Source organism: Leucoraja erinacea, chromosome 13, assembly GCF_028641065.1.
Source record: "Leucoraja erinacea ecotype New England chromosome 13, Leri_hhj_1, whole genome shotgun sequence".
Taxonomy (NCBI): domain Eukaryota; kingdom Metazoa; phylum Chordata; class Chondrichthyes; order Rajiformes; family Rajidae; genus Leucoraja; species Leucoraja erinaceus.
In genome coordinates this window covers 37,366,798-37,379,207 of record NC_073389.1, presented here as the reverse complement: position 1 = coordinate 37,379,207, position 12,410 = coordinate 37,366,798, and the positions used below count along the sequence as shown (strand labels likewise).

The 12,410-nt window shown below is 40.2% G+C and overlaps 1 protein-coding gene across 3 annotated transcripts in view; it reads left to right on the top strand.

The window, feature by feature from the left end:
* reps2 (RALBP1 associated Eps domain containing 2) overlaps window positions 1-12,410 on the top strand; it is a 147,359-nt gene that overhangs the window by 79,896 nt on the left and 55,053 nt on the right. For all 3 annotated transcript variants that reach the window (XM_055644934.1, XM_055644933.1, XM_055644932.1), the window contains exons 8-9: window positions 3,670-3,818; window positions 6,674-6,780. In XM_055644934.1, the coding sequence (XP_055500909.1) occupies window positions 3,670-3,818; window positions 6,674-6,780 (256 nt within the window). The remainder of the gene's footprint in view (window positions 1-3,669; window positions 3,819-6,673; window positions 6,781-12,410) is intronic.

The window sequence follows — 12,410 nt, the reverse complement described above, 5'->3', positions numbered from 1 at the left end:
ATGTTCATAGTTGTTGTTGCAACTATTGTGCCTGTAAACTTGCAGGAAGTAAGAATGTTATTGTTCTGCGGCAGACGACAAATCTCTTGACTCTACAACTTTTCAACATTAACTCTGTTTCTCTTTCCACAGATGCTGCCAGATTCACTGAGTATTTCAAGCATTTTCTGTTTGTGTTATTGATTAGTATAATTTTAAATTTGCTTCGTAACTTCCTGCCTCTTTGCCACAGATGTGCTAATGATCACATGTTTGACAACAGAAAAATTTAAATTGCACAAATAATTTGTGATGCTGGTGAATTGACCTGTCAATTTATTTTTGCCAGCCGCAGAGTCAATGATCCTGCTGTTATTCCTGTCTGCAGCCTCACATGCCTGTGGTAGGAAGCTTTTGCAGTCGTAGTCCGGGCTTTGATGCTTCGATATCTCTTGCCTGATGGCAGGAGATCCAGGTGTGAGTGAAGGGGGTGCAGTTTGTCCTTGGCAATTCTCTGTGCTTTCTTCAGACAGCGGCTCTGGAACAGTTCTTGTACCGAGGGTAGGGAGACGCCAATAATCCTCTCTGCTCCCCTCACTACCCTCTGCAGCCTTCCTGTCCGAGCAGTTGCTATTGATGCAGTACGCATGACTCCACCGTGCCCCTGTAGAAAACCATTTTGTTGATGCATTCATACTACATAAAAAATTGGCCACTCAATTACCCTGTATCTTATTTTTTGTTTTTAACGCAGCTATTTTGATTGTTCCATGAATTTAAAAAAGTTATTCTTTCAGGTTTTTAGAATATTCCCTTCTATCAAAGGTATCAAAGGTATTTTTTTCGACATTCAATTCCAGGTGTAGCCGCACCAGTGAAAGTTTTTTGCCATTTTGCAGCACTGTACCTTGTTTCGTCATCTCCACAGTCCCACCAACTGTAGTGTCCCGCGAACTTTATGATTTTATTGTCCCTGAATCTCTGGAATACAGTCATGTGTGAGCAGTGTGAACCAACAGCGGGCTGAGCACACAGCCTTGAGGGGAGCCGGTGCTCAGCGTGATCAGTGTTCTTGCAAACACTGACTGCGGTTTCCTGCTAGTACTCCAGTGACATAGAAGTATTTACAGCAATCAATTTTTTAATCATCTCTGTTATGATGGTCTGCACGAATGCCATGTACAATATGTGTTCTTTTTCATTCATTACTTTCGTGGTATGGCATTTCTAGACTTGCGATAGGCCTGTAGGGGATTAAATGTTTGTTGTTACCCCAATCGTTCAAAATACTTCATTATTATGGGGTCATACAGGGCGGTAGTCATTTAGGCAGGGACACTGGTTTCTTCTTCGCTATGGGTTTTAGGCAGTGGAAGTTTTGAGGTATCTTTGTCAGATGAGAAATTCACTGAGAATTTCAAGCATTTGCTGTTTGTGTTATTGTATTAGAATAATACAAATTTGCTTGGACTAACTGCCTCTTTGCAGATGTGCAGGCAACAGCATCTCTGGAGTGACTTTACAAAAAGAAAATGACTGTTATTCCTTCTGCATATGAATGCAAGTTATTTTGGTGTACTTTTACCACATCATTAGTGTGACTCAGGGTTGTTCTTTGGATGTCTCTGTACTCCAAGCTTAAAAGCTGCACAAGTATCAATGTGCTGACAGGCATGATAGAAACCATTTTGTTGATGCATTCATACTACATAAAACATTGGCCACTCAATTACCCTGTATCTTATTTTTTGTTTTTAACGCAGCTATTTTGATTGTTCCATGAATTTAAAAAAGTTATTCTTTCAGGTTTTTAGAATATTCCCTTCTATCAAAGGTATCAAAGGTATTTTATTAGTCACATTCACATACACCCAGGTGTAGTGAAGTGAAATGCTTTTTGCCATTTTGCAGCACACAAAAAAAGAATACAGACATAACACCAATGAGGTTCTAACCTCCAATAGCTGTATTTATGCCTCCTGAATGACGGACAATGTCAGTCTATTTCTCGTCACTTGGTGTATATGAGTATCAGTGGCAACACTCGTTTCCTGCTAGTACTCATTATAGAAGATATTTACAAAATCAATTTTTTAATCATCTCTGTTATATTGTCTGCACGAATGCCATTTAAATATTTTTCATTCATTTTCTACATTTCTACTTGCTGTCCATTAAATGTTTGTTGCTACCCCTAATCTATTAAATAATTAAATAATCTCATAGAAAAAACATTATGACCTGCTTGGGTTTATTTGTTTTAGGCAGCCCAATTCTTTGTCAAGAGAAATAAGAAACCCTGGCAGGTGCTTTTGGTAACAAGATACAAATCTGGAGTAACTCCCTCTTAATCTCTATAGCAAAAGAAACACTGCTGCTCGTAACTACCCTCTGCAGTTTGTCAGAGTTCCAGACTCAACACAGAACTCTCTGTGTAAAAAGGTTCTAAACAATCCATCTTATATTTTTAAAGGATTCCCCCTTATCCTTAAAGCTGTGAGCCCTTTTGCCAATGGACTTCTCCAACATCGGGATCAATCTTCCTGCATCTAGCCTGTCCAATTCCCCTTGCACAATTGCAGTAGTACATTGTTTAATTATAATTGATCATCTCTCTTGTTTCCTATATTGAAATAGATGTAGAAAAATAGAAAATAGGTGCAGGAGTAGGCCATCGGCCCTTCGAGCTGCACCGCCATTCATTATGATCATGGCTGATCATCCAAACTCAGTATCCAGTACCTGCCTTCTCTCCTAACCCCTTGATCCTTTTGGCCACAAGGGCCACATCTAACTCCCTCTTAAATATAGCCAATGAACTGGCCTCAACTACCTTCTGTGGCAGAGAGTTCCAGAGATTCACCACTCTCTGTATGCAATACTCCAGGTGTGGTCTCACCAAGACCCTGTACAACTGCAGTAGAACCTCCCTGCTCCTATACTCAAATCCTTTTGCTATGAAAAAAGGATAAAGCTTGAAATTTAAAAGTAAAATATAAATGTTATCAATGAAAAGCAGATTAATCATAGATAGTTTGTGAGAAACACATTCACAATGGGTGAGAAAAGGATTTAAATGGCAACGAGTTGGTTGCCTGCGTTCTTTCTTGTTCATTTTTATATGATACTAGACCAAGTGCTATTTGAAAATTTTGGTTTAATGAACCCCGGAATAAATTTTGTTTTAATGTGTTTAAATAAATAATTTTAACAGTTGTGGTGTAATTTTAAAGCAATAACAGGTTGTTGCACTTCCAGTTCAAATTCACAGCCATATGGTTTTCTGCGCAGAGATTTAAAAAAATCTTTTTGAGGTACTTACTTTGCTGATGGAATAAAGCCTTTCTTGAGATAATTGCATGGAAGTGTGCAAGAATAGATTGGCTAATTGATTCCAGCATCTTATTTACTTGTATCCTATTTTGCCCTGTGCATCTTCAGAACACATGAATGTGATTAAACTTCTGGGAGCTAAACATTTAATCCTATTTTTAACCAAATTTGGTATCTAAAAAAATGTGTTACAAATGCTACAAGGTCAATACTTAAACTTGTGGCACAGGTTGAAGCTTTTCTTAGAAGAAAATCGATTGATGTTTCTCTGAATTTAATGTTGACACCATCTCAAAGTTGTCATAAGATGCAGACAAGATATTTAGCCCTCAAGGTTAACAACCATTATGTCCACAGGGAGCTCTCTGATGTGGATTGTGATGGAGCTTTAACACTGTACGAGTTCTGTGCTGCCTTTCACCTAGTCGTTGCCAGGAAAAATGGCTATTCACTCCCGGCCACACTCCCTGAGACCCTGCTTCCTGAATATTTACAGAGGAGTGAAGGTGAGAAAAATATGCTTCCAGAGGGTAGCCACACTTTAACGTTTGCAGGGGTGAGAAATAGAGCACTAAAAACTATACTGAGGAATCAGTGCTGCAATGTTGGGCTCCCCTGCTGATAGCAGCAAAGGGTGATGGAATTATTCCATTAAGTTTTAGTGCAGTGCAATTTAAATACACATGCGCGTTTGCTACTGTTATCTGCAGGCTGGTTGTCAAATTCTCAACAACAAAGGCATGAGCAAAGTCATGGCAACTTTTACATTCTCACATTTAGAAAGCTAGAGGGGCATATGCTGTTTTTAAATTAATATATTTCAAAACTCAGATGATTCTGTCAGTGGTGAGGGGATACTGTTTGCCACAGACCTTGAGGTTAAGTGCCATTGAAGATTTAGTGGGTATTGTGGCATTGTCATTTGCACCTCCTGGAGTAAATCTCTGTTAACAGGGACGTTGTAGCACATTGGCAGAAGGGCCGATCAGATTGAAGGCATTTTCCTCGAGGAAAGCAAGAAATAAAATCCCTTACAATTTTTTTTTAACCTTTTACAAAAAGCAAAATAGCTAATTGGAAAGTATGAAAAATACATTATTTTTAAAATCATACCGTTTCAAATATATCATGGAGACATTGGGGTACACAGAGTGCAGCTGGTAGAGCTACTGGTTTGATCCTGACCTCAGGTGCTGCCTGTGTGGAATTTGCAAATTCTTCCTGTGACTGCATGAGTTTCTTCCGGATGTTCTGGTATCTACATCCCAAAGACATGCGTGTTTGTGGTTAATTGGCCTTGGTAAATCGCCTCTAGTGTGTCTATAGTGGATGTGAAAGTAAGATAACATTGATGGGCCTAAGTGACTGTATCCATGCTGTATCTATCAATCAATCAATCAATCAATCCATCAATCAATGATCTAACTATTCCTTTGGTTTATGTTTCATTCGCAAGAAGAAGAAGGATCAATCATTTGACAAGGTCCTGCATGGTAGGCTGGTCAAGAAGGTTAAGCACATGGATCCAAAATGAGCTGGCTTATTGAATCCCAAAATGACTGTGATAGGAAAAGGGTAGAGTTGGAAGGATACTTTTCTGATTGGAAGTCTGTAACTATGTGTGAACTATGTGGATCGGTGCTGGGACCATCACTGTTTATGATATATATAAATAACTGAAATGTGAATATAGAAGATGTGATTAGGAAGTTTGCGCACAACACAAACGGCATGGTGATGTTATGCAAGGGAAATTGTCCGACTGCAGGAGGATATAGATCATTTGGAGAGTTAGGCAGATCATTAGAGATGGAATTTAATCCAAAAAGTGCAAGGTGATGCATTTGGGAAGTCATGTAGGGGTAAGACGTAGCCAGAAAGTGGCAGTGAACTAAGGAATGGTGATGAACACGGAGTCCTAGGGTTCCAAGTCCATAGTTCTATGAAAGGGGCAACATGCGTAGATATGGTGGTGAAGAAGAAATATGGCATGGAACATTAAAGTTGAGACATCATGTTGCAACTTTACATACACTGGTTAGGCCACTGTGTGTAGTTCTAATCTTCATGCTATGAGAAGAATGTGATTGCACACAAGAGAGTTTAGGAGAGATTCACCATTGTATATTTTTGGCAGGATTTGAGTTATGGAGGAGATTGGATAGGCTGGACTTTTTCCCTGGAATGAAGTAGGCTGTGGGGTGACCTTTTTTTTCTCTTATTCGTACTCTTGATGTATGAGATTGAGATTAGTGACCTATTTTTGTGCCTTTCCCTTTCCCTCCCTCAATCCCACTACTACAACCTCTCCATCCCTCCATAGACCAGATTCTGCCAATATAGGGTTAGTTTTCAATTCCATGGAAAAGCTAATCTGTTCAGGTGGTCAGTGGGAGAGGGGCTAAATTACTGGTCTAGTAATCTGGAGGTTTGGCTAATCCATGCAATGACTAATACACTATTGCATGACATGTAATGACATGGATAATGACTAATCATCCATGAATGTAAATTACATAGAAATTATAAAATTATCGAGACTGAAGAAGGGTCTTGAGCCGAAATGTCAACCATTCCTTCTCCCCAGAGATGCTGCCTGTCCCACTGAGTTACTCCAACATTTTGTGTCTACCTTCAATTTAAACCAGCATCTGCAGTTCTTTCCTACACATAAAAATGCATGTTCCAGTTTTGATGGCTCGGAATGTACTGGATTTCATAAAAACTCATCTTTGTTTTCATGAAGGAAATCTGCTGTCTTTAACTGGTCTAGCCTCTGTGCGACTCCAGACACAAAATGCTTGAGTAACTCAGCGGGTCAGCAGCATCGCAGAATAGGTGCCGTTTTGGGTCGGAACCTCGGTCTTACGAAATGGTCAAGGTCACACAGTTAGACAGCAGTTATTGAATGCAAACTACACATTGTTAGAACAATGAAGCCACTTCAGTCCTGAAATAAAATGACATAAATCCTGCTTCTGTAAAAAATAAATCACAGATTTTAGTCTATCAATATTTGGAATGACTAAGTGACATATAGCACCTGTTCATGGACTTCGCAGGAAATCCAAAGTATGTCCCATTTTAAATGTCTGTTTTTATACTTTACCTAGAATGAGATGGACATGAAATTAACTAATCTTCAGGTTTGAATTTGACTTCCGAGGTGTCATGCTACACAAAAACATTTTTGTAACAGTAGGGAACCAACAATGTAACTGCAGCTCTCACTGAGTTTTTTCTATAGCATGTTTTTTATAAATTTGCAGAATTGATTAACCATACACTTTCTTTACATTAGTCATTGTGATTGTTTGTGGTGTCCTATCATTAACCTGCAATGGTGGTATTTCTATTTTAGTACCTCCAGCATTGATGCATGAAGATGTACGTTTGTGTTCCCATGGCAACTTGCCAATTGAATCTCAACCATTACAACAGCAATGGGCAAACTGGAGCCACAGTGAGGTGAGGTCAGAGGAGTGATTGACATGTCAATGGTACTCTTTTAAAATTAATGGCACTTATTTCACTTTTTAGGAACACAATAATGTCATGGTCCAGTAAATGGTCCAACAAGAGAAGCAGACAAGAGGGTTAGGTTCTTTTTCAACATTTCCACGGGACATAAAACTTAATTATAATGTGACACATCCAGCCAATATAAGCAATTCACATATAACACTTCAAAATAGAGACGATTCGTGACTCTGAACAGAGCTTTTATTTGTGGGAAACATTTTTAAATAGTTTACACAGTTTTTAGATGCTTTGAGTTTGGATCTATCTAACTCTTTAGTTAAAATGTTGCTCATTAAAACATCAGTCTTTAAGACCATTGGTAGATTACAAAGATGCTCGGGTGTTTAAATGCTTTGCCAATGATTCCCGGTGTATTGGTGCAGTTCAAATTCATTCATCTGGCCACTTGTGTAGGGTTAATATCTGGGCCCTAATCCTAATCAATCCAAAAGGAAGTTTTTAGAAAAAAATATTTAATGGATTGGGTTGAAAATCTAGCAGTTTCCTTGATGAGGAAGAAAGAAACATGCAGCAGAAAATTCCAAACCTATTTTGACAGCGTCAGGGTGACTGGATGCTGAATCTTCCTTTTGAGGTCAAATTTGGCCTCAATGTTGGATCAATAATGGTATCCAGAGGCATTCTTCAGACCTTTGATTCAAATTGAGACTTTAATCTTTTATAATATGTATGTTTGGCCTTTATTTCCTGAAATGAGCTTTTTAATGTTGAAGCAGTACATATAATAAATTTATGTGGTAGTATAGGAGTCGTGAATCCTTTTGTCTTTGTTGTAAGATTATGGATAATTAATAGACTTAGAAATGCAAGAGAAGTTAGGAACTAGTATGTCAGCACATCCCACATATTCCTACCTCTCATTTTAGCATCTTCCATATACTGGATTCTGGAATCTCATTTTAAAGTGGAGTAAGATGGGTCACATCAATTTTTTCTTGTGTTTAGATGCCCCTCTTTACTCATTATGACATAACAACAAATCTGTAATAAAGCAGGTTTTGTGGTGCTATGGGAATACCTTCACCAGAGAGACAGTGGCAGTTTAAGAATGACTCGTTCTCAAGACACTTCAGGATGAGCAGTAATTGCTGCCCTCGCCAGCGACACTCAAAACCTCAAGAAAAATCAATAAACTAACACTAGTATGTCATTTTACACTCAACGTTTAAGTGAACGTAGAGGTATTTGAACTGTAGTCACTGTTGCAGCGTTTGAAATGCAGTGTCTTATTTGTGCAAGTTATGTTCCATAAACAGCAATGGCTAAAAATCCTGTTAAATAGGGATGTTAATTGCGATGTTAATTGGATGATTTTGAGAAGAGAAGAATCCTTTTAGACTTTGATCAATATTTATACCCAGATGATATACTGTGGTCAATATTTATCATCAGTGACACCTCATCTGGTCTTCAACTAATGCAGCTGATTTTCTTGTGTTCCCTTCAAAACAACAGATAGGATATCAGTCTCATCTAAAGAACTTTAGGGAAATGAGGCCGGGATAGTGACTGAAGTATCAGTGGGGGAGTGCTTTGGGACCATAATTCTATTTGTTTTTAAATAGTTATGGAGAAAGATAAGACGGGTCCACAAGTTAAAGCTCTAAATTGGGGCAAGGCAAATATTGATACATTAGTCAGGAATTTGCAAAGGTTTATTGCTCTTAGGCTCTTAGCAGTCAAAGGGATACTGGCAAGTAGTATGCGTTTAAATGTGAGATAGAGAGAGTTCAGGGGAAGCATATTCCTGTTAGAGTGAAGGACGAGAATGGCAACATTAGGCAACCATAATTGATGAAGGATATTGTTGGTGCTAGTCAGGAAAAAGGTGTACGACCATTGTAGGCAGCTGGGATTGAGCAAATCTCTTGAGGAGCATAGATGTGGGAGTATATTTAAGAGGAATATTCGGAGGGTATAAAAGACACAACATAGTTTTGGCAGATAAGACAAAAGAGAAACCTTAGAGAATTTATAAAATATATTAAAAGTAAAAAGGTAGTTAGGTAAAGAAAAATACTCTTAAGGGTCAATTTGGCTGGCTATGGAGCCGTGGGGCATCTCCCAGTTGTTAACCTCATTTGTATCTCATTTGAATTTCTCATTTGTATCTATTGTGAAGCTCATGGAAGCAAAGGAATTAAGGGAAATTAAGAACATATACACATTACAACAGATCTGATGGCATTCTAAGGTGGATAAATCCATTGGCCATGAACAAGTGTAGCCAAGGACATTGTGGGAATCTATGGAAGAAATGACAAGGAAAAGCTAGGGCACTATAGGCTGGTGAACCACACATCCATGGTGGGACAATTACTGGAAGGGATTCTGAGGGATAGCATTTGTAAAGGCAAGACTGATAAGGAATAGTTGGCATACTCTATGGATGGGAAATCATGTCTAACAATTGTGCTTTTTTTTAGGCTTGATGAAAGAAGGGTGGTGCACATTATCTACATGGAATTGAGCAAGGCCTTTGACAGTCCCACACGGTTGTTTAGATCACATGGAATCCACAGTATGCTAGGAAATTGATACAAAAATTGCTTGGCAGAAGGAGTCACTAGTGAAGGGTTATAATTCAGATTGGAGACTGGTGACCAGCGGTGCGCCATAGGAATCCGTGCTGGGTCCATTGTTGTTTGTCACCTAGATTAACAATTTGAATGAGAATGTTGTTGACATGGTTTTAAGTTTGTGGATATCACAAAAATTGGTGGTGCAGTGGACAGTGAACACAGTTAGCTAAGATTACAACAGGATCAAAATGAATTGGGGAAGTGGACCAAGGAATGCCAGGTGATTATTGAAATCTGACAAGTGTGAGTTGTTACATTTTGTTAAGTTAAACTGAGTCAGAACTTGCACAATAAATATTAGGGCCTTATAGCATGCCGTAAAATAGAGAGACCAAAGGGTACAAGGCGACACAGGTAAGCGGGATGGTGAAGAAGGCATTTAGCGTGCTCTCCTTCATCGGTCAGGGCATTCAGTGAATAGGTGGGATGTCATATTGCAACTGCACAAGTTATTGATGAGACTACACTTGGAATATTGTACACAGTTCCAATTGCCCAGCTGTAGGAAGGATGTCATTAAGCTAGAATGTGTGCAGAAACCTCGGTAACCTGGGCATCGACCCCTCCCTCTGCAACTGGATACTGGACTTTCTAACCAACAGACCCCAGTCTGTGAGGTTAGACAAGCACACCTCTTCAACCCTCACCCTGAACACCGGCGTTCCTCAGGGCTGTGTGCTGAGCCCCCTCCTCTACTCCCTCTTCACCTATGACTGCACACCTGTACATGGTACTAACACCATCATCAAGTATGCAGATGATACAACGGTGATTGGCCTCATCAGCAACAACGATGAGCTGGCCTACAGGGAGGAGGTCCAGCACTTAGCAGCATGGTGCGCTGACAACAACCTGGCCCTTAACTCCAAGAAGACCAAGGAGCTCATTGTAGACTTCAGGAAGTCCAGAGGCGGCACGCACACCCCCATCCACATTAACGGGACGGAGGTGGAACGTGTTTCTAGCTTCAGGTTCCTGGGAGTCAACATCTCCGATGACCTCTCTTGGACCCACAATACCTCTACTCTGATCAAGAAGGCTCATCAGCGTCTCTTATTCCTGAGGAGACTGAAGAAGGTCCATCTGTCTCCTCAGATCCTGGTGAACTTCTACCGCTGCACCATCGAGAGCATCCTTACCAACTGCATCACAGTATGGTATGGCAACTGCTCTGTCTCCGACCGGAAGCATTGCAGAGGGTGGTGAAAATTGCCCAACGCATCACCGGTTCCACGCTCCCCTCCATTGAGTCTGTCCAAAGCAAGCGCTGTCTGCGGAGGGCGCTCAGCATCGCCAAGGACTGCTCTCACCCCAACCATGGACTGTTTACCCTCCTACCATCCGGGAGGCGCTACAGGTCTCTCCGTTGCCGAACCAGCAGGTCGAGGAACAGCTTCTTTCCGGCGGCTGTCACTCTACTAAACAACGTACCTCGGTGACTGCCAATCACCCCACCCCCCCCCCCTCGGACACTTATTATTTTTTTTTTTTATTCAAACCGTTTGCTATGTCGCTCTTCAAGGGAGATGCTAAATGCATTTCGTTTCTCTGTACTGTACACTGACAATGACAATTAAAATTGAATCTGAATCTGAATCTGAATCTGAAAAGATCCCCGAGGATGTTACGAGGAGAGCAGAGAATGAGTTATTCAGGATAGGTTGCAGATGTTTTCACCGTAGTGTATGAGGTTGAGGAATGACCTTACAGAGGTATATAAAATTGTGACGGTATCGATAAGATCATGTGATAAGAGCAGAATTAGGCCATTTGGTCCATCAAGTCTACTCCGCCATTCAATCATGGCTGATCTATCGCTCCATCCTAACCCCATTCTCCTGCCTTTCCCTCCATAGCCTCTGACACCTCTTCTAATCAAGAATCGATGTATCTTCGCCTTAAATATATCCACTGATTCGACCTCCACAGCATCCTGTGGCAAAGAATCGCACAGATTCACCACCCTCTGACTAAAGAGTTTACAAAAAACTCTTACAAAAAGGTGGATGGTTGCAGTCATTTTCCCATGGGGGGGGGGGGTTTAAAACAAGAGCATGTAGATTTAAGGTGAGTGGGGAAAAATGTAAAAGTAACGTGAAGGGCAACTTTTTCACAGAGGGCCTTGGCTATATGCAATGAACTGACAGAAGAAGCTGTTGATGCATGTACAATTACAATGTTTAAAGGACATTTGAATGGGTTGATGAATGGAAAATGTTTTGATGGATATGGGCCAAATGCAGGAAAATGGCATATTCTCAGATAGACCACTTGGTTGGCAAGGATGAGTCAGAACGAAGGGATGTGTAACTCTATAATTTCACTACAATTGTGCGGCACTTTCTTCAGTATGGCACTGCACTTTCAGCCTAGACGATCTCAGACCTCTGGAATGGTACTTGGTCTTCTGAGCATAGAGTCGGACAGCACAGAAAAGGGCTAATCTTTTTTCCCCATCTACAGTAAACTAATCCCATTTGCCTGCAATAGGTTTATATCTTTCTTTTCCTTGCCTAATCAATGCCTGTCTTCATTATAATGATTGTATCTAATTCCATCACCTTCTATGCCATATTTAGATATCAACTAGTCTCTGTATAAAAGATATTCTCCCTTCAAAACTCCTTCCTCTCTCCTTAAAATTATGGCTGCTTGTTTTGATATTCATTTTAGATGATCAGCCATGATCATATTGAATGGCAGTGCTGACTCGAAGGGCCGAATGGCCAACTCCTGCACCTATTTTTTATGTTTCTATGTATTATGGAAAAAGATTCTTGACTATCTACCCCAGTCTATATCTCAATCAGGTCTCGCTCAGCACTTGTTTGCTCCAGAGAAAATAAACCCAGCCTATCCAATTTCTACTCATAACTAAAGTTCTCCAATCAAGGCAACATTTTGGTTAATATTTTCTGTACTCTCCAGCGTAATTACACCCTAGAGGGTGATGACCAGAACTCCAGGCAATTA